Source organism: Panthera uncia (genome assembly GCF_023721935.1).
Source record: "Panthera uncia isolate 11264 chromosome B3 unlocalized genomic scaffold, Puncia_PCG_1.0 HiC_scaffold_2, whole genome shotgun sequence".
Lineage (NCBI taxonomy): Eukaryota > Metazoa > Chordata > Mammalia > Carnivora > Felidae > Panthera > Panthera uncia.
In genome coordinates, this window is record NW_026057583.1 from 3,763,459 (window position 1) to 3,781,552 (window position 18,094).

At 51.5% G+C, this 18,094-nt stretch overlaps 1 protein-coding gene across 2 annotated transcripts in view; it reads left to right on the forward strand.

Moving 5' to 3' along the window:
* EFL1 (elongation factor like GTPase 1) overlaps window positions 1–18,094 on the forward strand; it is a 125,228-nt gene that overhangs the window by 78,368 nt on the left and 28,766 nt on the right. For both annotated transcript variants that reach the window (XR_007454179.1, XM_049614337.1), the window contains exons 16-17: window positions 12,340–12,471; window positions 17,204–17,351. Coding sequence is in view for 1 of the 2 variants with exons in the window: in XM_049614337.1 (XP_049470294.1) it covers window positions 12,340–12,471; window positions 17,204–17,351 (280 nt within the window). In the remaining variant the exon portion in view is untranslated. The remainder of the gene's footprint in view (window positions 1–12,339; window positions 12,472–17,203; window positions 17,352–18,094) is intronic.

Genomic DNA, 18,094 nt, shown 5'->3' on the forward strand with positions numbered 1-18,094 from the left:
CTGTCGCGACTGGTGGACAGGCAGCCGGCGGGAACTGGTTATGGCTAATCTGGCCTCCCTGGTAGGCCTGGCTGGGAAGCGCTGAGAGAATGGTTTGCACGGGTCCGTCCTCGGACGCCTCCTTCGTAGACGCTGCATCAGCACTTCTGCCCTGTGCAGTTCTTTGGCTTGCGACAGGTGTCACTAGGGACAGGGCCCGGTGGTACGTGTGGAAGGGTACTTGTGGCCGTCGGAGGAGACGCAGCAAGCGCTCCGGTAGAGTCACGGTTTTCCTGACATCCCTTTTTAGGGGTCTCCTGTTTGGGGCCACTTAGAAGTGACAGTCTCACCTCCCAGCATATTTCTGCGGTCTTTGTGAAGAGGCTCCCATACCCAAGGCCACTGTGGACCGTATTATGGAAATAATCGACTCGAAACGACTGTCACGTTATTTTGCCGACCTACTTTTCACAGCACTCTCTTTTCCTTAGAACTGGCGTGCACTCCCCGTGATGTAAGTGGGATCGTTTTACTCTAATGCTGGTTAGATTTCAGCACTGCTAGTTGGTAAGGGCAGAAGCAGGCGCTCAGAAATTCTTTGCGTGATGTGTTGGATGTTTTCTGTAGATAAAGGCAGCGGTGGAGAATTACGTGATGTTTGCTAGAATTGTTTTGTTTCCCTGAAAAATGAAGCAGACCAAAAACCAAAGAATAGTTTTCGAAACCATTTTGGGCATCTTCCAGTGGGGATTTAAAAGGACCCACCTCTGAACAAACCGCAGAGTGGCAGGAACCTGAGGACAGACAGATGCCCGCAGCCAGGAGGGGACGGGCTGCACCGTTTGGGGTCAGGGAACGATTTGTCACGGACAGACAGTGTCCAGAAGAGTCCACGTAAGATCGCTGCCGTGGAAGACACATTTCATCAGTCACCGGACCACGTGGTGGGAAGACACAAGGAGACCAGCCACGTGTTCTTTCCTTTGCTGCCGATTCCGCCTTGAAGGCTCGGAAACGGTTTACCTTTATTACCTGCGGGTAACAGCGCCTCTGAAAGACTCGGGAGCACTTGAGGTGGCCACGTAGCCGTGTAATTTGTGTCGGGTAACGTTTTTAAGTACATCTCGTTTGGTGCGTAGCAGGCGTATGCCAGCCTTAAACCACAGGTTGGCAGATTTTCCCACACTGAACACGTGCCAGTGTCCCTAGCCTCTGGATTTGGAAACACAGCATAACTGGCATCCCTCCATTTCTTGCCCCCCCCCCCTGCTCCCCCCCCCCCCCAAGGGTGGCCCCCACCCTGGCTTCTGATGTCATGGACAGTGTGCTCGTGGGTCAGGCTTCTCTTGTTCAGCGTCCCGGCTGTGAGACTCCCCCGCGTCACTGCGTGGTCGCGACCTGTTCACTCTCTTCGCCGTCCTGTGCGTCCACCACCGCTTCTCCGCTCTTCCGGTGGGGGACGCGGAGTTTGTTGCCAGTGCTTGGCTATTATGAATGTTGTTGCCTCGAGGATTCCCGTGCACGTCTCGTCCTGCGTATTTGAACGCAGGAAACGTGTGCTCGAAGAGGAGCTGCTGTGTTGTAGGGTAGGCGTTTGTACAGCCTTAGTGAGCGGACCGATTCGTGCCTCCCCAGGAGTTTGCTAAAAATTCCGGCTGCTCCGTATCTTTGCCAGCGTTTATTTTTGTTTTTCTTCTATTTGAGCCTTTCTGCTGTGTATGGAGTAGTATCTTGTATTGGTTTCCCTGATGACCCGCGAAATTCAGCTCCTTCTCATTTATTTATTGACCGTTGATTTTTGCCCATCTATGAAATGCCTGTTAAGTGTTTACCCACTCTTTCTAAGATTCTCTGACTTCTTTTACATTGATTTGTAGGCATACTTTATATATTCTGCATTCAAGTCCCTGGTTGGATGTATTCATTGGAGATATTTTTCTCTGACTCAGAGAGTTACCTTCTGCTCTCTAACGGTGTCTTTTGATGAACCGCAGCTCTTAATTTTAATATAGTGTAATATTTATTAATTTTTCATGACCAGTGCTTTGTCTGTCCCGTGTAAGAAATCTGCTTACTCCAAAGTCATGAAGACTGTGGCATTCTTCTGTAAGCTTTTTAGTTTTATTTACGATATTTAGATTTGTGATCCTCTTGAAATTGGCCTTTGTGAGATGGTGTGGGTGGGACTCAGATTTTCCGTGGAAACGGTGGCAACTCCACTCTGCTGGACCCTCCGCGCATGTGCTGCCCCCTGTGCTGTAAGTCCGATTATACGGCTTACGTTCATTTGATCCCGTTAACGGCAGCTCTTTAAAAACAAAAACAAAAACGAAAAATCCTCCGAAGTTCTTGTAGCTTGTGTCTAACAACTTTTCAGGGTAAAAATTATGTTTTTTATTTAAAAATGACCGCACGTAATTTCAAGCCTAATACCATTACAGTTTTCCTTTTTGCTTATCTTTCTCTTGATTTAATATCTTGATTTGCATATCATCTTTTCTTCGTAGAATTTTATATCCTGCCTTATCTGTGTCTAAGTAAGTAGGTCTTCGGAAGTTCAGTTTGTAGCAGCCGTGTGGCATCTTATCCGCAGGGACGGTGTGTTAGCCTGCTGCCTGGAGTTTAGGGCACTCTTACTTACAGCGATGACAGCTGTCCCCGTAGACGTCTTACTGAGCTATCACTGCACAAGGGGGCCGCAAATGAGAATCAACGGACCGTCTTGGGCCCCATCCTTACTTTCACTTCTTCTAAAGCTGAGTCTCCACTACTCCAGCCTCTGTTCCAGATACCTTGGTCCTTTTTAAGGGGTCGATACAAGTACTAACCTATTGCTTTCATTTATTATAAAACTAAAACCCGTGACTACTATAACGTAAGCCTCGCTGATATTTAAAGTGATGTATTCTTACCTCATTCATCCGTGATCGGTCCCTAGTAACAACTCCTTTGAGAGCCGTAGGAGCTGGCCAGGGTACTGGCTTGGATTAAAATGACCTGCGTTTGCTTCAAATCTAGTTAACATTCTGATACTGTTTCCTCCTCCTCTTCCGAATTACATTTCGTCCGTAGGCTCTGGTATGAAGCGAGTTGTATCTCTGCGCTGGTAACTGTGCCGCATCAGGATGCTACTACGGACCAGTAGTCTCAAACAGCTCAAGCTCCAAGGCTCAGGCTTTGGAATAAACTACCAGCAGTCATGCGGCCGACTTTTCCAAATGCTCCCAGGGCGCTCACGGTAACAAAGTGCGAGAAACTTGAATGTGGGGTCTCGGGCTTCGTTTCCTTCTCCTCCATGGTGCTCAGCACCGACCTCTAAACCTAAGCAGTCAGTAGATCTTTGATGACCTCGATCTAAGAAGCACAGGAATTATATGGAACGTTCCTTCAGCAACTGTTTTGAGCTCTACTCTTAAATAAACCCCAGTATATTAGGTTGTAAGGTTCCATAGGCCCCTCCAGATTCTGTAGTTGCTGCATTGACTTTGAAGAAAATACTGACCGTTAATAGGCCATCATTACATATGGTAGAGGACACAGGGGTCCTGTCAGGCGACGTGGGCCCACATCTAGTGCCAGGATGGCCTGTGAGGAGATCTTCCGTGGAACTGAGAGTGAACAGGGCCTTCAGTCTAAGGCTGGCAGAGCCCCCACTCTCAGAACCTCGGTCAACCTCAAGAAACATTCCAGCTCCCTATCAGATAGGAATCCAAGAGTCCCTCTGCGGACACCAGGCACCAGAGAAATCCAAGTGTGGCAGTCCAGAGGTGAGGGCACAGTTCCAGCTTCTAGGGCCTAAATGGACCAATGCAGGTATAATACACATGCAGGATAACGCCAGCGTTCATTGCTGTGTGGTCATTCCAGCAGTGCCGGCGTCCAAGGCACAGAAGGAACCGAAAGGCTTGTAAGTGCTCCGGTTTGGCTATACTGACGGCATAATCAAGTCACCCCCTTGCAATCACCGTGAACGTGAGCCTGCAGATGTGGCTCCATGCAGATGGATGGCACCGATGGCTCAGGGGCCGTGAGCGGCTGGCACAGTAAAGTGGCGAACAGCTCATTTGCAGAGCAGGTTTCCTGGAAATTCAGTGTATGTGAAATTGTGAAGAAAGTACTTCATCATTAAAATGGAGTTAGATTTCAGCTCGGATCCTTGTAAATAGTCTCGTCCAGCAGAGTACGCAGAAGCTGCATGACCGGGGGAAACTCTACGCGGGAGACTTTTCTACACGTTGCAAGTCCCCGGTCCCTGGCCCTGCCTGCTGAATGCCAGCGGCAGGCCCCAGCTAGACACGCCCCCTCTGGTGACCGGATTGCCTAGATTTGTAGCACTGCTCGTGGGATGCTGTCAGTACATCCGTGCCCGTGGGCAACACTGTTCGGGACACATGACTGGAAATCACACCAGCGGGTTGCACTGGCTGAGCGTGCACAATTGTTCTCCTGCGTGCTCGTGACAATCGTGCCATCTCCAGGGCAGGACACCTTTGCCAGTCCCTGGCTTTTTCAGACAAACACCAATTCTGTTGGTGTGAAAAACTATCTCATTGTTTTGATTTCCGTTTACATGGTTAATTTTTTAGGTTAAGGTTCTTTTTTATATGTTTTCTGACTACTTAGGGCTTCCTTTCCTTTCAATGTCTTTTCTTAGAACTGCCTATGTTCTTCACTTGTGTTGCTCAGTGGGTTGCCTGTTTTTCTCATTGATCTGTACCAGCTCTTTATATATGATGCTTGCTAATCCTTTGTCTGCTTTAAACATTGAAAACATCTGTTTTGTAACTTTTTTTTTTTCCAGGTAGGCTTCATGCCTAGCAACAGGGCTCGAACTCACAATCCTGTGATCAACAGTCAAGTGCTTACCTGACTGAGCCACTCAGGTGGCCCCTGTTGCTTTTAATCTTGTGGCATGTTTGTGATACAGTTTCTATCATATAGTAGGAAGAAGTTACCGGCCTTTAGTGTAGCATCCTGTGACGTGCTTTCAACTTGTATGTTTCACGTTTAGGGCTTTGATCCATGTGAAATTTATTTTTCTACGTGGTGTGTGGCAGACGGACATGTATTATTTTTCCACTTCATCAGCTGGTTGTTGCAGTGGCGTTCGCCCAGTAGTCCCTCCCTTCCCCCACAGTTGTCCCTTGCTCACGTCCGGGTTCCCACATAGGCGTTTCTGGGCTCTCCATTCATTGTCACTGGTGTGGAATCAGACACCCAGCATGGCTGTGCTGTCTGCACACTTGTTACTTTCTCGAGGAAGGAGGTAGGAACCGACCCTTGTGAATTTGTCTTTAACCCCACCCACAGTGCATGGCTCGGGGCGCCCTGCTCTGGTTTCACGGTGCATTCAGGTTGTCCTTCCCTTTCCTTCTCTGATCACTTCACCCAGAATCTGCCGTGCACTCGCGATGAAGGTGCCATTTCACACAGAAATGACTCCTCTTCCTCTTCCTGCTCTTAATTGGAAATATTTCGAGTTGAAAAGTAAGAGAAATCCGGTCATAACTTCCTGGTTGTAGAAAGCCATATCTCTTTCCTTTTTTTTTTTTTTTTTTTTTTTTTTTAACCTTAAGACAAATTTCCAGCATTGTTTTAAACTGTACAAGGCATTTTATGCTTCTTCTGTGGCAACCTTTGTTTCCCCATTTAATTAAATCATTTGAGTGGGAATGCATATCTTGGATCGTCACATAAAACCGTGTATACTGTGTAAATTTAGGTCAGTGGGACAGGATACAAAGCTCATGCATGGATCTAATTACGAATACGAATTTATGCTTTAAAGGAAGTTATTACAGCCTTCTTTACAATTGACTAGCTAATAGTGTGTATATAAAATTTAATAACAATTCATATCATACACCAGGAAAAACCCTAAACTGATTAACAACTTCTAACAAAAGGGCAGTACAGCCGTGCCCGTGGTAACCACGGCTGCCCACGCTTGCACTGGCCGCGGGCTGACTCTGTGCCTGGGACTCAGACACTCTGCTTCTCAGGCTCACATGTCCCCGTACCTGCACGTGCTGCGTGTGTGTGGTGTGCGTGTGGAAACTAAGACTTGGGAGAAACTAGGTGGCTGGAATAAGGCTTGAGCCAGAGGTAAACTTCCGTGCCTCCGATTCGGGATCCGACGTAACAGGACCGCGTGCTGACCGGACAGAAGAACCAGTGGCAGGTGCAGGGTCCCAGAGAAGTGGAAATAACGGGGGGACACGTCTCTGCAGGCGTGCTTGCCCCGCCAGGGCCGCTGTGGGTCGTGACCGGTCCCTCACCGGCCTCCGCTGGTGCCCTTCTCCCACCCCCATGCCAGCCTCTGTGCCTTCCGGGAACAGACCTCGTGTTTACTAGGTATGACGTTTGTCGCAGCGTATGGTCACACGGGTCCTCCTGTGTCCCCCTCCGCAGTCTCAGCTCTGAGGACAGCACTGTGCTCGTGTTGACTCGTTCATTGAAGGCACTTGATGAAGTGTCTGTGGGTGCCCCTGCCCTTAAACTGGAATCAGGGAAGAACCAACAGAAGGTTGAAGAAATATTTATCAGTCCTTTGAAAGCACAGCTTTCTAAGCTTTCAAGCCTAGACACCAAACAGGAAAGGCTCAGAAAAGGTACTAGAGAGGGAAAGTAGACGCAGAATAAAAGGAGCAGCTCTAGTCCAGAGGAAGAACTGGGAGTTAAAGTGTGTAGGACATAAAGAACGAACACGGCAATGGGAACAGTGAGCCCGAGAGAAGGCTCACAAGTGCTCTGAACAGTAATCACAGCGTCGGCGTCCACGGCCGACATGGGGATCCTCGCCTCGCCTCCCCCCTGCTTCCCCCTCGTCCCCTCCTCCTGGCTCCGAAGTGGCCACCAGGGCTAGCAGCTCTGCCTCAGTTCTCACCCTTGCGCGGCCGTCCCCGGAAAGTCCACGGCACGGTGACCACGTCCCCTGATGCTCCGTCTCTGTTACGTCCAGCCTCACGTCTGGCCCGCGCTGTGCCGTTACCCCGTGCGGCGGGTGGTCCAAAGCCCCTGGGCCCCCAAGCTCTGCGGCCCTCGGTGCTGGGTCCCCCCCGCCATCCCTTTCTCATCTATTTCTGCTCCACTAGGAAACGTTATTTTATTATTTTTAAATTAATTTATTAAGTGCTACCTCCTTTCCCCCGGGCTCGCCTCTGGAGACCCTTCGGTTTACTTGCTTTGAGGTGGGACCTGGGGCAGCACCGAGTGCCTGGGTCGGCTTCCAGGCCCGAGATGGAATCTCTTCCACTATTTCGATCCTAGACCTCCCGGCCGTGGGAGTTCCCTGAGCCCGCGGGAGTGGGGGCGATCTGGCTCCCTGAGGACTCTTTCTTGGGGCATAAATCGAGACTGCACAGTGTCACCTTTACCTGGTGCAGGACACTGCAGGACAGGTTCCTCCCTGTTCCCTAATACAAAGACAGCAAGCCTACACATCTCAAAAAATACGTATTATTTTGTCTCCTTACTGTAGTCTCTCCCAAGAAAGGGCCCCAGGTCTTAGTACAACCTGCCTGAGAACTAGTATTAACTGATTATGAGCTCCATCTCTCCTCTGAGAAGGAAACCGTTCCGACCCGGTGGTGTCACTGCTGGAAGGCTCTTCCCCAGGGCCTCCTCTGACACCGGGAAGCTAAGGGGCGTTGATCTGACGGACTTGTTGAGCACACCGGAGAAACTCGGCCGGTCCCCCGGAAACCTTCGCCAGGCAATATTGGTCTACTTTGGAGCTGTTTATTAGCCAAACAAGCCTGGAAAAGGCCTAGATTATATTTTATGTTTATGTTTTACACTCATGTACCTACCTGCCTACCTGAGTCCGTGACAAGTTACGAAGCACGTGGATCCCCTGGGATACCCACGGTAGTTGAGTCCAAGGGGGGCAGAATCTGAGTTTGCGGTAAGATACAGAATAAGAACCAAAAACTTTAGGTCGAGGATATGGGCTGCTTTGGTAATCCAGAGGCAGAAGGACCTAGATTTGAAGGTGGTCTTCCAAAACCAGTGGTTCTCTAGATTTGCACCACCCTGGGAACCCGTCCTTTAAAAACAAATGTTTTTACCCAGGTGATCTTTGAACAACACACGTGTGAACCGCGTGGGTCCGCCTATACGTGGAGTTTTTTCAGTCAGTGAAGTCCAGTACTGTCAATATATTTTCTTTTCCTTACGATTTTCTTAATAGCGTTTTATTTCTCTAGCTTACTGTACTGTACGAATGCAGTATGGAATACGTGTGACACACAGAATCCATGTAAATCAGCTATGTTATCGGTGAGGCTTCCAGTCAACAGCAGGAGTTAACAGTTAGGAGTTAAGTTTTGGGGGAATCGAAGTGAATTTTCAACTGCACGGGGTCAGTGCCCCTGAACCCCGTGTTCAAGCATCAGCGGCTCTTGACTGAATCCTCATGTCCCTTCTGAGGTCGTGTTCACTGCTCACACAGGCCTGAGGCTCCGTGGGCGTGCGTGGTGTGTAACTGGCGTCCACTGTGAAGATTGGAAGCGATCTGTTAACTCAAGTGTATTAAACAGATTAAGAGGAACCAGTTGATGGCTCTTGAGTAGTAATATTAAGGTTGGCTTGGAACTTTGGCAGTTAGGGACCATACTCCGGCTAGAGCATTAACATTTTGCCACGTTGTTATTGTTTTCTTGTATTCAGATACTAATTTTTATACCAGCGTAGAAAGCGCACTTTCAGAATCCAGATGTCCCTGAAGATAGTAATGCTGTCCTCCGTCCAGACAGTAGTGAGCCGTCCGCAGGAAGCAGTGTTAGAATTGAGTGACGGTTTCACCGTCTTCCTGCTGCCGGTGTGAGCTCATCGTGGAGTCATTCAGCCTGTGCAGTGGGAGCTGGTCAGAATGGAAGAACGTCGTCCACAGGGGGCCGGTCCATCTCTCAGGCCCCACGGACTATTTCCGGTGTCAGATCGTAAAAGAGGGCACGTAAATGATGCTCCTCAATATGGTTTCTGGAATACTGTTTAAAGGGAAGCCTTAGAGAGAGCCTGGAAAAAAGCTGGGGCTCGCCAGCATTTGTAACATGCTGATTTTTTGAGTAAGAAGAATTTGAAGGGAGTGGCACGCAGCCTGGCACGGGCCTGGGACGTGGTGCAGGAGCGCCGCGTGTCCCCCGCCCCGCAGCCAGCGGCCACACGCTCGCGCATCTGAGTGCGCTTGTACAGAGAGGAATTAGGACCAGAGAGGACTTGGATCGTTGATGTTCACCCACGCAGCAGTTGCCGGTGTTTGCACAGAACTGAGCTGGAATTTTGGGTGTTTAGTACATTGCTTTTACCCCATATTCCTGTTTTCTCAGCCTATTTTCTCTCTTTTGCTTACATCACGTGCCCTTTTTTGATAAACATTAAAAAAAAAAAAAAAAAAAAAGCTTGTACTCTCTCCAGTCCTTCAACCAAATCAATGCCATGCTAATTTCTGATTTTTTTTTTTCTGAACTGTCACTTCTGTCCCAGAAATTCTGAGATGATTGTCTTGAGTGAACATGTCCCTTACCGATCCCCGCACACACACACACCGCCCCCCCCCCCCCCCGCCCCCGGCCAGGCTATAAAATGCTTTTGCAAATGTGCTTTCTGTGAAGGAGCTGTTCCCCCATGATTGTCATTGTGACTAAAGCAACCAGAGTAGAAGTTAGCAGATAAAAAGTTACGGACATTATAGCAATAAGTTATGTGTGCCTGTGGAAGGGGTGGGGGGAGGGGAGGGAGAAATCTAGCGAAGTGAAAACAGTGACAGTCTTACGATGGCGTGACTCTGGGTACACTAGTCTTTTTTCAGAATTATATTTGATATCATTTTAAAACAGAAAAGCTTTTAAAAATTGTGTTTTGCATGAGTATCCAGTCATATGCTTACTAATTATCTGATAGTATTTCAGGAAATTCTCAAAGTGATTTTTTTTTAAATCATTTCTTTGTGATTCACCCAAGTAACCTTAATGGTCCCTTTCCTGGATTTCGAGACTATATATATGTTTTTTAATATTTATTTGTTTTTGAGAGAAGAGACGGATTAAGAGCACGGGCGGGGAAGGAGCAGAGAGAGAGGGAGACACAGAATCCGAAACAGGCTCCAGGCTCCGAGCTGTCAGCACAGAGCCCGACACGGGGCTTGAACTCACAAACCCTGAGAACATGACCTGAGCCGAAGCCAGACACTCAACCGACTGAGCCACCCAGGCGCCCAAGATTATATTTTAAAACAAGTAATAATGGTGTCATGTACAGGTGGTGGATTTTTGACTGTCTTTAGAGCGTTGCTTTTTCTGTAAATTCTGTTTTTTAAGTGTTTGTTTATTTTTGAGAGAGAGAGAGAGGGAGGGAGAGTATGAGCGGGGGAGGGGCAGAGAGAGGGGAAGACACAGAATCCAAAGCAGGCTCCAGGCTCCGAGCTGTCAGCACAGAGCCCGGCGCGGGGCTTGAACTCATAAACTGTGAGATCGAGACCTGAGCCGAAGTCAGATGCTTAATTGACTGAACCACCCAGACGCCCCTATATAAATTATATAATTATAATCCTGTTCACAAATCTGGACATACCTAAGTAGCAAGAGTAGATTTGGTAATTTGAATAGCAAAATGTCGAGCAGAAGTTCAGTGTTCACAGTGTGCTGACCACGTGCAGCCTACATCGTCGTGATGCACAGGAAGGAGCGGGATCTGCCTTTTCGATGAAGGCACCTGCTGTGCGTGCAGGAAGGACACGTGCGCTGGTCAGAGGTCAAAAGCAGGATGGGTGAGGTTCGAGAGGGAATATTTACTGGGGGGAGGGGTCTCCCAACCCCTGGCCCCACGGGAGATGATGTTATTTCTAGTAGACTTGGTGGGAACTCGGCCAGACCCACATCTGTGGGTCTTACCGGTGGGGGAGGGCAGCAAAGCTGTGGCCGGCGTAGACCTTTCTCTGTGCTGGGCCAAGAAGCACAGTAATGAGAAATGGATACCTTGGCTGAATAAATGCATGGGATGCACAGGGACTAGACATAGTACCTTGGAAACGTCAGTCTGGAGAGGGTCCCCTGCACACGAAAGGTCTAGAGATCATGTCATGAGCTGAACAGTTAGAGGAGCTAGTGATGTTTAGCGTGAGGCAGAAAAGGCTTCAGAGGGTCTGACGAATGCCGTCAAAGTCCCAGGGGTGCCTGGTGAAAGTGGAAGCAGGTCTTGTGTGCACCCTGGGCACTGTGCTAACGCATCTGGAGGTTGGAGGTCGGGGGTAGATGGGTTGGGGCTCTCCCTCGAGGCAGGGAGGGAGTGGGTGAGTTCTGGATGCTTTCAGCAGGGGCAGGGGCAGGGGGTGGGGGGGCGTCGCCCAGGCTTCCCCACCGTGTGTTCACACTCCGAGACCTCTCAGCTGCCTTTAGGTTGTGTGCCGGAAGCTTCTGTGTCAGTTCGCCTCCACCAGGCTGAGCGTCCGGTCGTGCGGTGTCCCGTCCCCTGGTGCCTACCTGACGTCCGTGTGTCGGCCCAAGGAGCAGTGCCGTTTCCTGTCCTCGGTGGTTTCTGAGCCCAGCATAAAGTGCTGGTCAGGGGTCCCTGCCCCCGTCTCCTGTGCCACCTTCCCCTTGAGTGACAGCCTCCCCTCCCGTGCCCTCCTCAGTCTTTAACCCCAAAGCACGGAAACGGCCCTTGTGCGTGTTGCTTCATTCATTCCAAAGTGTTGTCTGCTCTTCCTCTGGACGTGAGGCTCCGTGCGCCCCCTTTAACCCTCCCGTGGGACGTTCTCCCCCATCTGCTCAAAGACAGATACCCCCCTGGGCAGTCTTATGCAGCCACCCCTGGGAGCCTGCAGTGGGACGGGGACAGGAGAAGGGGCAGGTGGGGGGAACCGATGTCCTCTTCTAAAACTGGGGTACTGTGAAGGGTGGTTTGGGTCAGGAACGCCACAGCAAGCTCAAACTTGAAGTCTCTAAACGCCCTTGACCCCTGTGTAAGTATTTGGGAAAAGAGAGGATTCCAGTAGAGACCCCTCTTCGTCAAATCAACGTATTTTGAAAACCAGGAGTTATGAGAAATAATTAGTATTTTCAGACACACGTATCTGGACATGATCGCTTCTGGGGTCAGAGTAGGTATGTGTTAGCCCAGTTTGCAGTGACCGCACGAGCTGCGCATCGGGAAAACAGGAACCAGCAGAACGCCCGTATTCCTCACGGCAACCAAATAGCATCCAGAGGTGCAAAACCTCCGTGAGGCTCTGCCTCGCTCCCTGCGACATTTCTGAGTGTTTCCCTCTGTGACCTACGTTCTGGGTCGGTGTTATTTTTCTAACGTAAATTCAGAATTTATCATCCTTCGTTGACCGCGTGCATCTTTTCCTCCCTGCAGGCATAGGAGGCCTTCAGGACTTCGTGCTGAAGTCGGCAACACTGTGTAGCTCGCCGTCCTGCCCACCATTCGTTCCGCTCAACTTCGAAGCCACGCCTATCGTGAGGGTCGCCGTGGAGCCCAAGCACCCAAGTAAGAGGACCTCGTTTTTAAAAGCCCGTGACGTCCTTCCCGCTTTCGAAATGCGTGTATTTCACGCTTGATTCCTCACGATTTGTGTCAACAGTGCTGTGGATTTTCATTCCGGGTGTCTAACAGAAGAGAGCTTCCCAGGCCGGAGGCCCTCGCAGACCAGCTGCTTTTCCAAGGGGGTCGAACCTCCGTCCTGGGAACACGGTGTATTTAGGTTCCTTTGCCTTCCGGGGAAACCGTGTCCTTTGTGGCAGAGATGAGGTCATCTCCCTCCCCCATGACCCTGGCACAGGCTCAGCAGAGCTCATGTTTTATGTGATTGGTTAGGATCTTAGACTCTTACCCCAAACTTCTTGGTTCCAAATCCATCATACTCTCTTGGCTCTAGGTTCGCTAGATTATCTGGACACCGGGCGTGTCCTGTCTCTTTGGAAAGCACTTCCTGCCCCACCCAGTATGCCAGACGTGTCTTTACTAGTGCTTAGTGTTTGGTTTGTGCCATTTGCCTGACCGGGCCGCGTTAACTCTTGTATTTTGCTTCCCGTGACATCGCTAAGCCCGCATTCCCTGTGACTTTGGTGTTCCCAGGGCGTAGTGGTCGTCGGGGGAGAATCTCCAGAGGTGCCCTAAGGGAAGCGGAGGGCAGGTGTCGTAAAATGGTGGTTCTCTGCGGACACCTGTGGCGCCCTCGTTGCCCTTGCCCGTCTACACCCCATCTCGCCCCAGAGCCGGGGCCTCCCGCAAGCTTGTCTCTGCCTCAAGTTCGAAGAGACATCCTTAGCATCGAGGGTCCCTGGGAGCCTAGAGCAGACACTCGGAGGACGGCATCTCTGACCTGTGGGCTCAGTCCCGGTAGGCAGCCATCTTGGTTGGGCCCCAGAGCCAGGCCTTCTTCCCGGGCCGTCACCGTAGACCGCCAGTGCTGGTTCGCTGTGTGGACTGACCCTGGTCTTGATGAGGCCTGCTTCCTCTCCAGGGGCTCGTCCAGGCCCTGGCCCCTCACGGTTGGCTCTTCTCTTGTGCCGGCGTGGCTCCGGCCGTCGCCGGCTGCCTCCAGCCCTGAGAAGTACGCACAGTACGAGAAAGTTCGGTTTTACTGCATTTGTGACACTTGAGTCTGGCAACTGCGGTTTCTTCTTCAGCATTTCTAGTATTTCTGGCTTCTGCTCTGTTCCATTTAGACCTAAATTTTTTTTTTTTTAATTTTTTTTTTAACGTTTATTTATTTTTGAGACAGAGAGAGACAGAGCATGAACGGGGGAGGGGCAGAGGGAGAGGGAGCCACAGAATCTGAAACAGGCTCCAGGCTCTGAGCTGTCCGCACAGAGCCCGATGTGGGGCTCGAACCCACGGACCGTGAGATCGTGACCTGAGCTGAAGTTGGACGCTTAGCCGACTGAGCCACCCAGGTGCCCCTAGACCTAAATTTTTAAACCTGAGATCAAAGAAATAATTGCTAATCGAAACCATTATAATGTTTTTGTAGAAATTTATCATTTTTGGAGTGTGCCTGTCGGCCGCGTGCCGCCCTGGGCTGGAATCCCCGCTGGGGAGCGGCCGGGCCGGAGGGGCCCAGCCGGCTTCCTTCCCGTCCCGCGGCCGACTGTCCGGTCTCCTGCCCGTCGGCGAGGCCGTGCGGTGACGGGAGACGCGGGAGGGCCGCGCCGAGGCCCGTTTTCCTCGCGTGCTCCGTCGCGAGTTCCTCAGCCGTGTGGGAAACAAACCAGCGCCTGGGCGGCTCAGTGGGTTAAGCAGCGACTTCGGCTCAGGTCATGGCTCAGGTCGTGATCTCGCGGTTCACGGGTTCGAGCCCCTCGTCGGGCTCTGTGCTGGCAGCTCGGAGCCCGCGTCGGATTCTGTGTCTCCCTCTCTCTCTGCCCCTCCCCCCGCTGGCCCTCTGTCTCTCTCTCTCTCTCTCTCTCTCTCTCTCTCTCTCAAATATAAGTAAACATTGAAAAAAATTTAAAAACAAACTGACACGGTTAGAAGGGACAACGGTTTTCTTCATAATTTTAGGAAGTGTGGCTCCTTTCCCACCCGAGTGTGCAGCTTGTGCCGGACTCACGTGCCCGCGCCTGGCCAGGTGGCCACAGCGCCAGCGCCCGGTGTCGGAGTTGCCCCCTCGTTCCGTCCGGCACCTCCGTGTGCGCGGGGGATCTCTGGGGTGCTTTTCGGAACCCCGTCCTGGTTCCCGCCAGCCCCCGTGAGCCCTGGGGGGCGGTTACTGTGAGGCTCCTCCCCCCGCGGGTCCCGTGCCAGCGGACTGCGGGCAGAGCGCCCTCCTGTGGCCGGATTTCCCGGCCCCGCCCCCGTGAGCGCACCCTGTGCCCCGTGCCCTCTTCACCCCCTCGCGCCGCGGCCCCGGCCGGCTCGCCTGCAGCACCCCCCTTGCTCACCTTGCCGTGTGAACACACGCCTTTCCACTTCGCTCTCATTTCTGAGACCGGGGTCCCAGTACCATGGTGGCCGCCCCTCTGTTCTGTGTCCCCGGGACAGAAAAGCGGAGGTGTCCCAAAGCCAGGATTGCTTTCCTCATCATAGATCCTTGCCACACACTAGGGATTTCACGTTGATTGGTTTATTTAATCCCCTCAGTAGCCTTATGCAGTTTTTTATCCTCATCTGCTCAAAGGTAAACTGAGGCTTAGAGAAGCTAATGCTTGCCCAAGGCCTGCAGTTAGCGGTCGGTGTCCCGCAGCGTACCGCCAGTCCAGGACACCGAGCGCCTCCTGTGGCCCGGCCTGGGGGGTCACACAGCACTGGGCTTGCTCTGCTGTCCACACGCCCCACCCCCACCCCGGCCAGACCGCCAGGAGGGCGCTGCCCCAGGGGGTGTGCATGCCAGGAGGGAGGGAGGCCGGCCGGCCCTCCCTCGTGGAGGTGGCTGCCGTGGTAACACTTCATTGTGTTTGCAAGTTTTCTCCTAACGGTCGGTGGTGCAGCCGTCCAAGGTGTGCATGTAGTGTCCCTTGGCCAGTGGCTCTTCCCCTGGGAAGGGCACCTGACAGACCGTGTGGCCCAAATGGGACAGGTACATCGTGGGCGGCCTTTGCTCGGTCACTGTGTCCATGTAAAACCCCCATTTAGCAGTTGATACACAAAGGTTGTGTTGAAACCCAGATAGTGAATATTTTTCATGATCTCACTTTTTTTAGATTAATTAAAAGATGTTGACTTTTTTTCATCTTTAATAGATCATTTGGAAGATTTTTAAACAGGTTAGGAAAATCAGCGTCCAGATTTTAAGAGGTTTAATAGATGCCGTTTCTGGCGACAAAATGACTATCATCGTAAATAAACATTTTCAAACATCCGATTTCAAAATGTCTCCATATTCCAAATTTTGTTTGGAAAAACTTTCTTCTTGGCTCGTTGTTCAGCTCTCGCCTTTACCATGGAGAGAGAGAGATTTTAACGGTGTGTGCCTTTTTTGTTACTTTTAAGGAATTTGTAATTGAGCCAATGGGGAGCTGGCAAAAAGCTTTTTCATTTATTATTTTTATAGTTCTCTCTGTGCCATATGTTATTCATGTGATCAGTGGTCTTTTTGCAGGAATCTTTTCAAACCAGGTGAAGTTAGTTTACACGGATAATCTCTGTAAACCCGCTTAATTAGGCAGAGGAGAACCACAGGATGCCGGAAAGGAACAGAAAAGACGGCCTGTCAACCCACGCTCAGTGGGGTCCCGCTCTGTCTTCCCTCCGAGTCCACGCACCCACGTGTGGCTCGTCACTGCCTGACGCGTGCGGGTGCTGACACCCTCCTGCAGGCTTCAAACCAGTGACTTTGACACAAGCTCTTGGCTTCTCTACCCGCCTCCTCCTCTTTAAAACAAGAACAGTACTCATCCCGGCCACACAGTCAATGAACTCATACCTGTAAAGTACTTGTTGGCACGTGGTTAGCTAATATGAAGTGTTATCACCAGAAAAGTTTTATTTCAAGACTAAGTAGACGTAGAAAAGTAAATCGATATGGAATAGACATACTAAACACCACTGATGGTAGAAAGTTCCCGTGGTTTTGTTTGTCTGGCCTGTTGAAAACCGGGCATGGAGGGGTTGCCGAGCCCCTCCTTCAAATGGAGAAGCGAAGCGGTGACGGGAGACTTCCTCTGCCTCAAATGACAGTTGCCGCTGACTACACGGGATGGGGTGGAAAGGCAGTTAGACCAAGACGGGCGTCAGAATCCCGTCCGTGCCCGCAGCTCCGGTGGGCGGTCAGGACACGCGGTCAGGGGCAGAGGCACGGGCAGGAAGGGGGTGTAGAAGGCGCCCGGGGCTCGCTGGGCACAGAGGGCAGCTCTGTTCTAAAACCCAGGGTCCTGTCGAGCGTGTCTCAGTAATCGTCTCTTGAACACCACGTGAGGTGTTTCATTGTTGTTGTTTATTTGGTGATCGTAACTCTTCTCTGGGGAAGAGTTCTGTTGCACATGTAGGTGTATAATACGTGTGTTTGTGATACCACGTAGGTGGATGCACACGCACAGTGGCGGGCGTTTGTGTTTGCCGAGGATTTGGATAGCTCAGCTTTGCGGGTCCTGATGGTAACGGGTGTCTTGTGCGAGCTGTCTACACTGATAAGTCACCAGAAGACGGTGTCCTTCACCTTGCCGCATTATCTGCAAGAAAAGTAAACGGGTACTTTTCCCTTCAGTAGCCACGGGCATCGTCTTGCGATTCGATTAGTCCTTAGTGTGTATTTAATCAGTATTTCGTTCTTTTCACCTAGGTGAGATGCCTCAGCTTGTCCGGGGAATGAAGCTGCTAAACCAGGCCGATCCCTGTGTCCAGATCTTAATTCAGGAAACGGGGGAGCACGTTTTGGTCACAGCGGGAGAGGTCCACCTTCAGCGGTGCCTGGATGACTTGAAAGAAAGGTGAGGCGGTGACGGTCGTGGAACGGTCGCGGCCCCCAACTCAGTGGGGGCGTGGGGGGGGGGTGCCCCGAACCAGTTGAACTCAGACAAAAATGAAGTGCCCTCAATTCAAACATGAACTGCTATGGTGTCACTGGACCGTAGATTTCATTTTTAATAACTGGCAGCATCTACTTCTGCACTTGAGTGAGTTTACATTTTTAAGCTCGAGTCATAAAGTGTTTTCACACGTAGGTCTTTTCCTTTACGCGTACACACACGCAGCACGTCACGGCAGCCAGAACCTAGTCCTGCGCCGTGAGCTTCGGCTGGGACGGGCCAGACTTCTGTCCTCCTTGGTGGAGCGGACGCCTGCAGGGCATCCCGCCGTGTCTCCACGCTGGTGACGGTGCCGTCATAAAACACGCGTCCCAGGTCACTTTCTGTAAATGTTCCGTGGCTGATGTACGTTCGGCGGAGCAGTCAGGAAGATACAGCGGGGGGGAGAGGCACGCAGAGGTGACCTCCGGGGCGCCGGGGCTCCACCCCGGCCTGCTCCGTGCGCCGCGGCCCGTGTCCGCTGCTACCTGCGTGGGCGGCTCTGGTGTTTGGTCGAGGCGAACTCCTGGAGGTGGTGTTCCCGCCCCGAGAGTGACTGCCAGCCTCTGCGCTCGGCACGGTTTGTCTGGTTTAATCCCTATGACGGTACGGCGCCGGGCCGCGGTACTCCTTCCATCACCACAGTACTCCCCCCCCCCCCCCCC